Genomic DNA, 13,337 nt, shown 5'->3' with positions numbered 1-13,337 from the left:
TAATATTCTCCAGCTCACAAGGTTACTGTGAGAATTACAGACTGATGTCTACCACAACACCTGGAACACAGCAGCTACTCAAGAATGGCAGACAGTATTAGCACTGGGAGAAGAAATAACCCCGTGTACAATTTTTAAAATACACAAAATACCCGAGTGTGTGTGTGTGTGTGTGTGTGCGCGCACGCTGCAGTCACACTCACACGCATGAGCACATACGATTCTGACACCAATTCCAAAGTGCATGTGTCATTTTAACACATCACCGAGCAAGTCTGCAACACCAGCTGGGTGTCCTATAATTCATCTCAACTCCTACAGATTAAGGGCTCAGCCCTACAAGACCGCCCCTCCCCCAATTCAGATGCCAACACCAAGTGAGGCTGTCACCTGTGCTTCTGACTGACCAGCTTAAGATGGGAGGTTCCCACAGCTCCTCCTTGGGTTTGATTAATTTGCTAGAGCAGTGCACAGAACCCAGAAACATTTTACTTACTAGATCGCTGGTTTATTATAACTATAATAAACTATATATAACTCAGGAGCAGCCAGATGGAAGAGCTGCATAGAGCAAGGTGTGTGGGAGAAGGTGAGGCGCTTCCCTGCTCTCTGAGAATGCCACTCTCTCAGAAGCTGTCTGTTTGGGGCGGGGGGAGGGTTAATTTTTAATTTTTATTGTTTTTGGCCACACTGCGCGGCTTGTGGGATCTTAGTTCCCCAACCAGGGATCAAACCCAGGCCCTTGGCAGTGAAAGCAAGAGTCCTAGCCATGGGACCACCAGGGATTTCCCTCTCCGAAGCCATCTGAACCCTGTCCTTTGAAGTTTTAGAGAGACTTCCCTAGGCATGATTGATTAAATCATTGGCCATTGGCAATCCACTGACCTGGAGGTCCCCCTACCCTCCCCAGAGGTCAGAAGGGTGGGACTGAAAGTTCCAAACCTCTAAGCACATGGGTCACCAGCCCCCATCCTTAGGTTGACTTAGGGGCTTACCAAAAGTCAACAGTAACATAACTAAAGACACCTTTATTGCTCTCATCATGGGAATTTTCAAGAGTTCTGTGCCCGGAACAGAACAAAGACCAAATACCTATTTCTTACTACAAATCACAGTACCAGAGTACACCTGTGATCTTAGCACGACAGCCAGTACTCACACTCTCACAGCACAAATAGCAGTACGAGCTGGTAATTTGAACTATGCATTAAAAATCCATTAAAGTGTTCATATCTTCGAATCAGAAATCTCATCCCTGGGACTTTATCCTAAAGAAATAATCTCAGATACAGTAAAAGATACCTGAAATGTTTCTATCTGCATTATTTACAACACAGCAAAACTGTAACAACAAAAGCATAAAAGTAATTATTAAAAGTTTCCATCTACTTACCGAGTGCTTCTTAGTAGTCAGAGACTGTGTTAAGTACATTATGCACGTTATCCTTATTTAGTCCTCATAACAACCTTCCAAATTAGATATCATTAACTCCTTATAAAGAAATTGAGGTTCATGGAGGCTAAGTGATGAGTTTAAAGTTATAGGTAACAGTGTGAAGATGGAACCTAGCCTAATCTGATTTTAGAGCCAGGATTTTAACCACGGAATTATGCAGTGTTTCTGCTCTATGGAACACGTCTTTTTTTTTTTTTTTTTTTGGCCATGCCACATGGCTTGTGGGATCTTAAGTCTCCCAACCAGGGATATAACCTGGGCACTCGGCAGTGAAAACACGGAGTCCTAACCACTGGACCACCCAGGGAATTCCCAGAACATGTCTTCTTCCAAAGAAGGTTATAAAAACTATATAACAATATGGGAAAATGCTTCTGATTAAATAATGCAAATTGTATCTGTATTAAAACTACAATTAGGGGAAACTTTTATTCCACTCATTTTATTAGTGGAATACATTAATTCCACTAAACTGAAAGGAAATACTTAAAGGATACACCCCGAAGTATTAGCAATATTTACAGTGGTGGGTGGTGAGATTACTTTCTTTTTTTGCTTTTTTCTATTATCCAAAATATCTGTGATATGCTTTTATTATTGTTATAATAAGAACAAACATTTTATTATCATTTTACTCAAGTTTTAGTCATTTCGTAATTATGGAAGGAGGTTAAGAAGACCTATGCTCTATTTCTCAAGTATCGGGCTAAAGTTTCTTTGCTTTGAAGACAGAATTCGAGGTCCATCTTGTTGAATAGAAGAAGTTGCTACTCGCCTTTATGGTGTCTACTGTTTCACAAAACCGGAACACCTCTTAGTAAATAGTTTCCACATGCAGTTTAGCACATCGTTTAGAATGGAAGCTCTGGAATCTGAAAAATTAGATTCCAAAGCTGATGCTACCACTAACTTATCTGTGTAATCCAGGACAAACCATCTCAAGACCTCATTTAACTTAACTGAAAAATGGGAATAACAACATTACCTACCTCTTAAGGTTGTCCTAAGCATCAAATGAGAGGATGAATGTAAACTTCTCAGCCCATGCCTGCCTGTGGTAAGTGCTCAATAAATGTTCATTTTTATTACTCACAAGCAAATACTGGCACACTTCCCAAAATGTCAACTCTAGCATGTGAGAAGTTATTAGCCAAGGAAAAGGTAGCTGTTTTCTCGTTGTTTCCAACGTTCTGATGATAGACACTGGATCTGTTGGAGATTACAGAAAACTCGCAGAAGAAACCGTAAATGTCATGCAACCGTCATACCGTGAAGCGTGAGAGGTGCTACGTGTCTGCTGCCGTTGGAAGCACTTGAAGGCTTCCTCTGCCCATCACCTACATCGTCACCTACATCGCTTACCCCTCCTTGGCTAAGTGGCAGCCTAGCCCAGCACAAGCTTAGTACTAGGCTCAGATAGGAAGCTGGATGTTTCTCATCTCTAGGAATTAGCTGTTCTGTGACCTTGGGGAAATCAATTCAGTTACTTTAGTCCCTCCGTTTTCTCTTACCTACTAAAGCAAAAAAAAGGGGGGGCGCTTTTTTTTTTTAACATACCGATGCCTGTAGTTTGTGGCCCAGCAATGGGCAAGCTGGGACAACTCTGGGGGGCGGGGGGCACTTGGGAAAGCAAGGATAGAGAGTGGAGAAAGGGAGGCTGTCCCTGGCACAACCCCTCCACCCCCAGGCCCTTGCACACCTGGTGTGCCTTGTCACCCATCTCGAGGGTGCCGAGGGGCTGCCTCTCGAGGGTTGAGCAGTCACAAAAATGGAGCAAGGAGGAAATCACAGTCAGACCCTAAGGTAGAACAAGGCTCCGGAGGGCAGGGCAGGGATTACGCCGGGATGCAAGGAGGTCAGCCCGACGGACCCCGCCCAGAACAGGCAGGGCGGCACCCGTTATGACCTCCCGCGGGCCTGGGAGTCTGGGCTGCGCGGGAGCGGACAGGGCAGTCCCTAGCTCACCGTACTCCAGTGGCTCCGGGTCAGGCTGGAAAGTGAAGTGAGCCACCTGCCGCCTCTGGGCCGCATCCCCGTCGGCCGAGGCGGGCTGCAGGAAGCCCCGCGGCAGCCCCGCGCCACGCAGCCGACGCCAGTGTCCCTCGGCCCCGGCCGCGCGGAGCCGCAGTAGCCTGCCAGCCGTCACCGCCGCCGCCGCCGTCGCCGCCATCCCCACACGCCGCCGGGGTTTGCAGGCTGCGCTGCGGCCCGCTGCCGGCAGGGAGGGCGGAGCGCCGAGGCGGCTTCCACACTGGGTGGACCGAAGGGGCGGCCCCGTGAAGCGAACCAATCGGAGCTCGGAATTCGGGGGTGGGAAAGGCGACGAGAAGAGCCAGCAGTGTTTGCCCGTTGTGCGCATGCGGAAAAGGGGCAGGTGCGCTCCAATGAGATTGTTCCTGGAGGCGGAGTCCTCCCAGTGTCTGCTGCCAGGGTCCGGGAGCGGAACGCGGTTCTGCAGAGTTCCACGCTCTACCTGGGTTTGTTCTTTTCCAACGTCATCTGCGTTGTGAGGTTCCGATGCCTTTTCCATTTTAAGATTTATATTTTCTTTTGAAATGTAACCCTTTTTTATCCTCTCCTGTTCTTTACCTTTATTATCCTGTAAGTAAGGGATGGAAAGGGTTACCGATTGGCATTGGTTACTGGCTTTGAGTTTCAGAACACTGCGGGAATCGCTGCTCTAAACCTGCGCTCTTTAGTCAAACCCTCCCTGAGTGTTTAATAATTTTGTATAAATTTTTATTGATTTTGTTTTTCTGGATTTAAATGAGAGTGAAAGAGGTAAATTTAGATTTCATCCTGCAAATTCACTTAATACGAATTCGGATGCATTTTTGCCCAGGTACAGTGAAAATACCTGATTAGCTTAGAAACCTGGAGAATTTGAGAATTCATTAATTTACGTTTAAAATAATCAACTTTGTAAATTTTCTTTTTAAAAATTCAGATGTTTAAAAGGATACCTACTCTGCCCATGAATTTACAAATTATAGCAAAATATGATAGAAACAAGAGTGAAAGTGTTTCCATCAGATGAAGGTGGGAAAAGACAGGCCCAAAACAATATGAAGAAGGAAGAGGGGGAAAGATTGTCTCCCTTCTGCTATTCCTGGCCTCCCAATCCATACTTGGTTTTGCAAGGAGGCAAAGGACAAGGGAGAAGAAATCGGGTGAAAGGAGAGACAAAGAGATGCACCAGCTGCCTGTTTTCTGATTGGGATTAAGAGACAGGAATTTAAAACTGCCCAAAGGAGAATCAGAATTCTGTCTCCATTATTCCTACTCCCATGTAAGCCCCAAAATTTAACATTTCGGGGATTTTTAATCTTGTCTTTTGTTTTGTTCACCTCTTCTGTTTCATGGTGTGTGTGTGTGCGTGTGTACACGTGCGCGTGCATGCGTGCTGTATTATGTCTTTTATTTTTATGTGAGTGAAGGATTTTTTTATTTAATTTTAATGAAGGAGGGGGTAACAAAATTAAATTACATTTACATAGTCAAAATTTAATTTTTAAAAAAGAGGATAAAGGGCTTCCCTGGTGGCGCAGTGGTTAAGAATCCGCCTGCCAATGCAGGAGCACGGGTTCAAGCCCTGGTCCAGGAAGATCCCACATGCTGCGGAGCAACCAAGCCCGTGCACCACAACTACTGAACCTGATCTCTAGAGCCCGGGAGCCACAACTGCTGAACCCACATGCCACAGCTGCTGAAGCCTGTGCGCCTAGAGCCTGTGCTCCGCAACAAGAGAAGCCACTGCAATGAGAAGCCTGTGCACCTCAACAAAGAGTAGCACCCGCTCGCCACAACTAGAGAAAGCCCGTGCACAGCAACGAAGACCCAACACAGCCACAAATAAATTAATTAAATAAATTAATTTTTTAAAAAAAGAGGGTAAAAAGCAAGGATAAAAACCAATCAATCTGCATTTTCTCAGTTTGCTGATAGTCTGGGGAGCTGGGGTGCTGAGATGATGTAGGCCTGGGGGAAAAAAAGAAAAATAATAAAAGGACTGGTGAGAATTTATTGAACCTCTGCTATGTATACCAGCTGGAAACAAGCTGCCATTGAGACAAATATGTTCAAGATATAGTCTTGCCTTTAAGAATGTCCCAGGTGGCAAAGAAAGGAGACAGATTACATGACAAGTATAATCCAATGTGATGGGGCCCTAGGACAATGTAAATAAAATGAAACATACAAAGATCAATAAACTCTGCTTTTGTTAAGTCAAGAATGCTTCCAGAAGTAACACTGAGCTGCACCCAAAAGATGAGTAGAAGCTACCAGGCAAACTAGGGAGGAGAAGGCATTCCAAACCAAGAAAAAAATGTGAACAGGTGAAAAAAACATAGTGCCTTCCAGGAAGAGAAAACAACTTGGTACTATCAGACTCAGGGTATAGGGAAAGATACAGGAATTGACAGAAGTAGGGAAAAAAGATTAGAGGGAGATTTTGGAGGTCTTCATATGCTGGTCTAAGAAGTTTGCATTTCCAGCTGTATTCAGTCAGGAGCAACAAAGAGAGCACCTAACAGATGTGTCCGCCAGCAAATCACTTTTTGGGGGGTGGGGGGTGGAATTTCTCCTACCCTCCACCACACTATCTACCCAGTAACCATGGAAATGTCTATGTTATTAAAGTGGGACCCACCCTGGCCACATTTCATTGATACTAATTTGGGAAACTGTTATTTTCTGGGAATTTTGGAAAAGTACTTGAGAAAGAAAGACTATCTTTCAGTGCCACTGGGAGATGCAAAGACAGTTTTCAGCAATCTCGTGGACCAGAAAAGGTGAAGAGTGTGACTGTATTTGAGTTCCTAACTCTGTTTGTTCTTGAAGCCTAAACACTTCCTGGTGCTGAAGTTCTGTGAGATGCCGTGATACTCTCAAAATAGACTCTTCTTGCTTAAGCTACTTCCAGTTGCATTTCTGACACCGTAACCTCCCTGGACACATACAGAGCCCTGGGGAGCCAGAGTTCAAAGTTGCTGGCCGTTCTTCAGAATGACTCTTGACTTAATTTCTGTCCCTGAGCTGAACTACTTTGCAGCCTGTACCTGTTTGAACTCAGCATGCTTTTGGACACCCATCATTTATAGCAACATAATATTTCATAGTGATACAGCCTTATATCCTGGCCCCTGCTCCCATTCCAACTCAACCAGAGGCATCAGGGAGGCAAGTAGCCAAGGACTCAAACTCTTGATTTAGAATTTTAAAATAGATTGTAATGCTGATGGCCAAAATAATCATTTGAGAAAAGAGTGTGAGTTTTAAAGACTGGTTTCTGAGTATTATACCTCAAGAACCCGAAGGACTTAGGGAACAAAATTTATGACCTAAACAGAAGATTATAAGTAGCCTGCTAATTTAAGAGCCAGTCTTTCCCACCTTCCATGGAGGTAGAGCCATAGAACGCGAAGAACTGTAGATGGGCCTGGAGGAGCATCACACGGTCCTCAAACACCCCTCCAGGGCATGGCATTTGGAATAGCAGAATGTTTCTTCTATATGGCCAACCCAGATGCAGATATGGTCTAGGGAACTTGAGGAGGCCCAGCAGTCAGAATGATAAGGAACTTATATCTGGAATATATTTTTTTTAAATTCTTAACAATAAACTGATAAATTACCCAGCTAAAAAATAGGCAAAGAATTCGCATTCATTGACAGTGGGAATGCAGAATGGTTTGGAAGACAATCGGGTAGTTTGGGGTTTTTTTTAACTAGACATATTCTTACCATATAATCCAGTAATCACACTCTTTGGTATTTTCCCAAAGGAACTGGAAAATTATGCCCAACAAAAACCTGTCCACAAATTTTCATTGCAGCTTTATTCATAATTGCCAAAATTTGGATGCAACCAAGATGTCCTTCAGTAGCTTATTGGATAAATAAACTCTGGTACATCCACACAGTGGAATACTATTTAGCACTGAAAATAAATGAGCTATCAAGTCATGAAAAGATATGGAGGAAACTTAAATGCATATTACTAAGTGAAAGAAGCCAATCTGAAAAGGCTACATACTGTATAATTCCAACCATATGACATTCTGGAAAAGGCAAAACTATGGAGGCAATAAAAAGATCTGTGGTTGCCAGGGGTTGGGAGTGGCGGAGAGATGAATAGGCAGAGCACAAAGGATTTTCAGGACAGTAAAACTGTTCTATATGATACTATAACTGGGGTAAATGTCATTATACATTTGTCAAAACCCATTGTACATACCAAGAGTGAACCTTAATGCAAACTATGGACTTTGGGTGATGATGACGTGTGTAGGTTAATCAGACATAACAAAAGCACTACTCTGGTGTGAAGTGTTGATAATGGGGGCACCTGTGTTTGTGTGAGGGCCAGGGCTGTATAGAAACTCTGTACTTTCCACTCAATATTGCTGTGAACTTAAGCTGCTCTAAAAATAAAGTCTATTTTTTTTTAAAACAGGCAATGGTTTTGAATAGACATTTCTCCAAAGAAGATATACAGATGGCCAATAAACACATCAAAAGATGGTCAACATCATTATTCATTAGGGAAATGCAGACAAAACCATGAGGTTTCACTTCACATCCACTAGAATGGCTAAAATAAGACATCTATAGCAAGTATTGGTTAGGATACGGAGCAATTGGAACCCTTTTACATTGATGGAGAGAATGTAAAATGTGTAAAATGGTTCAGCTGCTATGGAAAATAGCTTAACCATCCCTCAAAATGTTAAACATGGCTTTATTATATGACCTAGCAATTCCACTCCTAAGAGAAATGAAAACGTATGTACACACAAAAACCTGTACACAAATGTTCATAGCATCATTGTTCATAATAGCCAAACAGTGGAAACAATCCAAGTGTCCAGCAACTGATATGGGTAAACAAAGTATCATATATCTAGAGGGCAGAATATTATTTGGCAATAAAAATAAATGAAGTACTGCTACATGGATGAACCTTGAAAACATTATGCTCAGTGAAAGAAGCCAGGCACAGAAGACCACATACTATACAATTTCATTTGTATGATATGTCAAGAATAGACAAATCAATGGAAAGAGAAAGTTGTGGTTCCAGGGACTGGGGTAAAGGAGTAGTGGGGAAGGGCTGCTACTGAATACGGAGTTTCTTTTAGGGGAGATGAAAATGTTCTAAAAGTAAATAACAGTGATAGTTTTTAATTATACCTCAGCAAAGCTGTTGCTTAAAACTCGAATCATAGAAAAATACATTTGTACACCAAAATATGTGGGTTAGGAGATCCATTCCCCTACAGCATGTGTTCGATAACATGTATGTTAGTTCACAGACTGTTTGAAATTTGTTTCAACTCAGGACTGGGCATGCTTAGCTGGAAGAGCTCCATGATTTTTCTTGCTTTGCTAGTTACCACAAGGAATGATCCTATTGGGATCAATCTGAAAAGAAAGTCCAAAATATAAAGTCAATGTATTATTTTCCTAAGGCTTCTGTAACAAAGTACCACTCACGGTACAGAATTTTTTTGTGCCCCAGTTCTGAGGCTAGAAGTCCAAGATAAAAGTGTTGGCAGGGCCTTCCCTGGTGGTGCAGTGGTTGAGAGTCCGCCTGCCGATGCAGGGGACACGGGTTCGTGCCCCGGTCCAGGAAGATGCCACATGCCGCGGAGCGGCTGGGCCCGTGAGCCATGGCCGCTGAGCCTGCGCGTCCGGAGCCTGCGCTCCGCAGCGGGAGAGGCCACAACGGTGAAAGGCCCGCGTACCGCAAAAAAAAAAAAAAGAAGCAGGTCAATAAGAACAAGCAAATGGGGCCATCCACCATGACACTCTTCCTCATACCTATTTGGCTTCTGCCTAGACATACCCGCCTCTGAAACAGTCATCTTAAAGGAAGTAAGGAGTGACATTCATTAGCCCCTCCCCAGCACTCATCTCTCTAGACTGATAGGAAACATTGGACACTCCTGACCAGCCATTTTCCCTCTTTTCGTCTGCCACTTCTCTTTCCCCTACCACTCTGTTACTTCCTTCAAAGGTTCCTCTTCCTCCTTTCACCCTTCTCAGTTTAAGTATCCTTCCCAGTGCTGTCCTTGAGTCCACCTGGGTAGGAGCTGACATCCACTTCTGACACATAGGTTGAAGCCTATTCTGTAATTTGGAGGATTAGTGTAAGTTTTTTTCGTGATTCAGAGTGAAACTCAGAGTGGGGTAGCTTCTATAATCATTCATAGAGTTTGGGTTTAATTGGCATTCGTTCATGATTAAATTCAGGTTATGCATTTTCTGGGGCAAGGATGCCAAAGAAATGATATTGTGTCCTGCTCATGGGGGGGATATCAGAAGGCAAAAAGGGTATGCCCCAGTCAGCTCTCTATTTTCACCAGGAGAAGGAACAGAAGCACACCATTTGCTCAGGAGACATGGCTTCTACACCAGGTTTTCTACTAGCTTTTGTGACCTTGGAATAGTAACTGAACACACTCCATGTTTCAGAGTCCTCATCTGTGAAAGGTATAATAATTCACTTAGCCTCTCTTAGGAAAATCAAATGAAACTGTAAACACAGAAGTGCTTTGAATAATATTAAATGCCATACAAATGTAAGGTATTATTATGTCTAACAGAATGCTGAGAAAATTGCCTTCGAGGTTTTTGCGATCTATTGGCAATGAGGCAAATTCCATGGCTCTCAGCGCTCATCCCTGCCAGTAGGATACTCATGTTGACAGTCACATCATCTTACCAAGTAAATCAAACTCTAGCATCCCACAGGACTGTCATTAGCCTGGCTTTAGATGTCCCAATATCTGGGACATATCAAGTCTGCCTCTTTATGGAAATGGCATTCAGAAACATCTCTCAACCCTCCCACTATAGATAATCCCCTCTTTTGCTATTTATTTATATATTTATTTGGACCCTCCAGTGTAGAGAGTTAACCCATACTCATATTCTTGTCCCATTTATGGCACAGGCTCATGGCTAATACGGGTAAATATCTTCCCTTGATTTTTGTATAAGTTCATGCCTTTTTCCTTTCTCCACTACCATTGCCTTTCCCCAAACATGCACCTATTTTAATTTTTGACATGTATCATTTTATTTGTACATTTCCTTATAAAATATGTATTGTTCTGTGTGCCCTTATTTTAATTAAATGCTTTTGTGCCCAAGAGTTCTTTCTGTTTCTCACTTTCTTCGCACTGTTTTCAAGATCTGTGCATGGTGGCCCATGGACACCTAGTCTATTGTCGCTGGCATTTACCCCTTTGATTCCATTTCCCCTGTGACAGACACCCAGATTGCCTCCAATTCCTTGCCCATAAGTGTGCTGTCATGAACATCCTTGAATGCTTCTCTGTGAATATTTGTTTAGTCTCACAAGAAGGGGCAAAGTCAAGGAATAGATGCACTATCTAATCATCAGAATCACATGATCTGGGGCAAGAAGCTCATTTGTGTATATTAAAATGCACCCATGACGGGCTTCCCTGGTGGCGCAGTGGTTGAGAGTCCGCCTGCCGAAGCAGGGGACACGGGTTCGTGCCCCAGTCCGGGAGGATCCCACATGCCGCGGAGTGGCTGGGCCTGTGAGCCGTGGCCGCTGAGGCTGAGCGTCCGGAGCCTGTGCTCCACAACGCGAGAGGCCACAACAGTGAGGGGCCCGCATACCGCAAAAAAAAATAATAATAAACATCAATTTAAAAAAATGCACCCACGAGCAGTAAGACTTTGGGTAAGTCTTAGAACAGTTCTGGGCCCCTGTTTCCTCATTTGTACAATGAGAATATCAGTGAGATTATATCTAAATAAATATCTAGTTCTCCACTTCTTCCACTGCCCACTGCTGACTGCCCTCTGTGCTTGAGCTGTCTTCTTCAGCAGTCACAAATAAATTATGGAAGAGTTGTGTATCTACAAATTTTTTTTTTTTTGCGGTACGCGGGCCTCTCACTGTTGCAGCCTCTCCCGTTGCGGAGCACAGGCTCTGGATGCGCAGGCTCAGCCGCCATGGCTCACGGGCCCAGCCCCTCCGCGGCATGTGGGATCTTCCCGGACCGGGGCACGAATCCGTGTCCCCTGCATTGGCAGGCGGACTCTCAACCACTGCGCCACCAGGGAAGCCCTAGTTGTGTATCTAGACACAGAGAGAGAGCTATTATACATGATGACATCAAAGGTCCACTATGTCGTGGGTATTTTATATTCCTTGCTCAACTTAATCCTCAAAATAATGTTGTGAGGTATTATTAACCATATTGTACATAAGAGAAAACAGGAATTTAGAGGTTAAGCAAGTTGCATGAGAACCTGCAGTTAGTAAGTGATGAAGCTGGGACTCAAGTTGATCAGTCCCCAAATCTACACTCTTTACATTAAAACCTACTGCAGACCATGCAAATGAGTGCCAACCGAGGTGTAGACAGCAAAGGCCAAAATTGTTCTCTTTCCATCCTAAGTACCACCGGCGATATAGTAAATTGTCTGTGATTTTCAGGTGGTGTGCTGGAAATTGGGAACACCAAAAATGTATCATGCGGTCTTGCATTTATAGGAAGAGATGGAGACGGAGAGACCAAACTGAGTGGATAAAGGAGTTCAAAGGAGAGGATTGTTATCCGGGCTGGGACATTCACAGAGGCAGTAGAACTTAGAGAAGTGATGAGGTCCAGAGAAAATCTTTGTCTACGCAGAAAAAGGGCATGTATATTATGTCGGATGCTTCCAGCTACATATAACAGACAACGTACAACTTGGCTTAAATCTTAAGGAAATTTTATTGTCTTATGTAACAATAACTCCCAAAGTGACATGGCTTCAGGGTTAACCTCATGTTCCAGAACATCACCGAGAACCCATGTTTACGACAGTAAATGCAGACATGACTACATCCAGAAGAAGGATAGGTACTGCCCCTTTCCACGAGTTTATTTTTTTAAATCAGGATGTATGTCCTCAAGTCCCCCAGCAGACCTCCCTTCGTGTTTCATTTGCCAGAATTAGGGTATGTGCCCAGGCCTAAAGCAGTCACTAGCAGAACAATGAGACCACCAAGATGGGCTTCAACCAATCAGGATTGATCCCTAGAGTTAGGGATAGAGCCACTCGTCTTCCCTTGGGGGAGGGCTGGACACCTCTGTGGACCCAGAGCCCTGCCGCCAGGCAGCAGGGGGAAGATGTGGGAGCCGGCAGTTAGCATGGCTGCAGTATATACACCAGATACGGAGGTGGCTACGCTCTAGAAGCTGACCAGCAAGAGCTTCACATTAAGTACTAAATGGTGACAGGATTGGATCAGCAGGCAAGCAGACCAGAAGAAGAATTTTCAGGGCTACTTGTAGAAAATACAGAGGGAAGAAAGGAATGGAGAAAAGAACGTATCTTTGGGCAAACAGAAAGATGCTGTATTATTTCCCTTGAGTGCCAACTAAATAGGGTTAATTTCAAGGGAAATAGTTTAGCATAGCTTCTATTCTGTCTAGATCATTAAATTACTTTTTAGTATCTCCGAAAATTTTGGTTTTTTTTTAATTACTCTAAACATCTAACGCATTGTCAGCACTCTTCTTGTTCCTTTACTGTTGACCATTTCTTTCACGCATAATTGGTTATTTTCTGATCGCAGAGAAATGTAGGGAATAACAGACATGGGAGGTGTAGGCCATCAGGTGCAAACACTCACATAGAGATAGATGAAAAGGAAAGAGTTTTTCAACTTCAGCCTTGCCAAGAGGAAGAGATCTTTTCGAAGACAGAAAAATCTCAAGGCCAATAAGTATAGGAAGAAATATTTTAATGCCGGCTAATATTTATTGAATATTTATGCTGTACCAAGCACTGTTCTAAGCACTTTTCATAGATTTACTCATTCATTGCCCACAATGACCCTGTGAAT

The 13,337-nt window shown here is 43.5% G+C and overlaps 1 protein-coding gene across 5 annotated transcripts in view; it reads right to left on the bottom strand.

The window, feature by feature from the left end:
- The window catches only part of BCKDHB (branched chain keto acid dehydrogenase E1 subunit beta), a 285,277-nt gene extending 281,611 nt beyond the window's left edge, over positions 1-3,666 (bottom strand). For 4 of the 5 annotated variants that reach the window (XM_029223430.1, XM_029223433.1, XM_029223432.1 and 1 more), the window contains exon 1: positions 3,422-3,651. In XM_029223430.1, the coding sequence (XP_029079263.1) occupies positions 3,422-3,626 (205 nt within the window). In that variant the 5' untranslated portion in view covers positions 3,627-3,651. Of the gene's footprint in view, positions 1-3,421 lie in introns of all 5 variants that reach the window. The other variant, XM_029223429.1, reaches the window with a different exon arrangement.
- Positions 3,667-13,337: the final 9,671 nt, after the last annotated feature.

Source organism: Monodon monoceros, unplaced genomic scaffold (assembly GCF_005190385.1).
Source record: "Monodon monoceros isolate NGI ecotype Baffin Bay Population unplaced genomic scaffold, NGI_Narwhal_1 Super_Scaffold_15, whole genome shotgun sequence".
Classification (NCBI taxonomy): domain Eukaryota; kingdom Metazoa; phylum Chordata; class Mammalia; order Artiodactyla; family Monodontidae; genus Monodon; species Monodon monoceros.
This window is presented reverse-complemented; position numbering and strand designations above follow the sequence as displayed.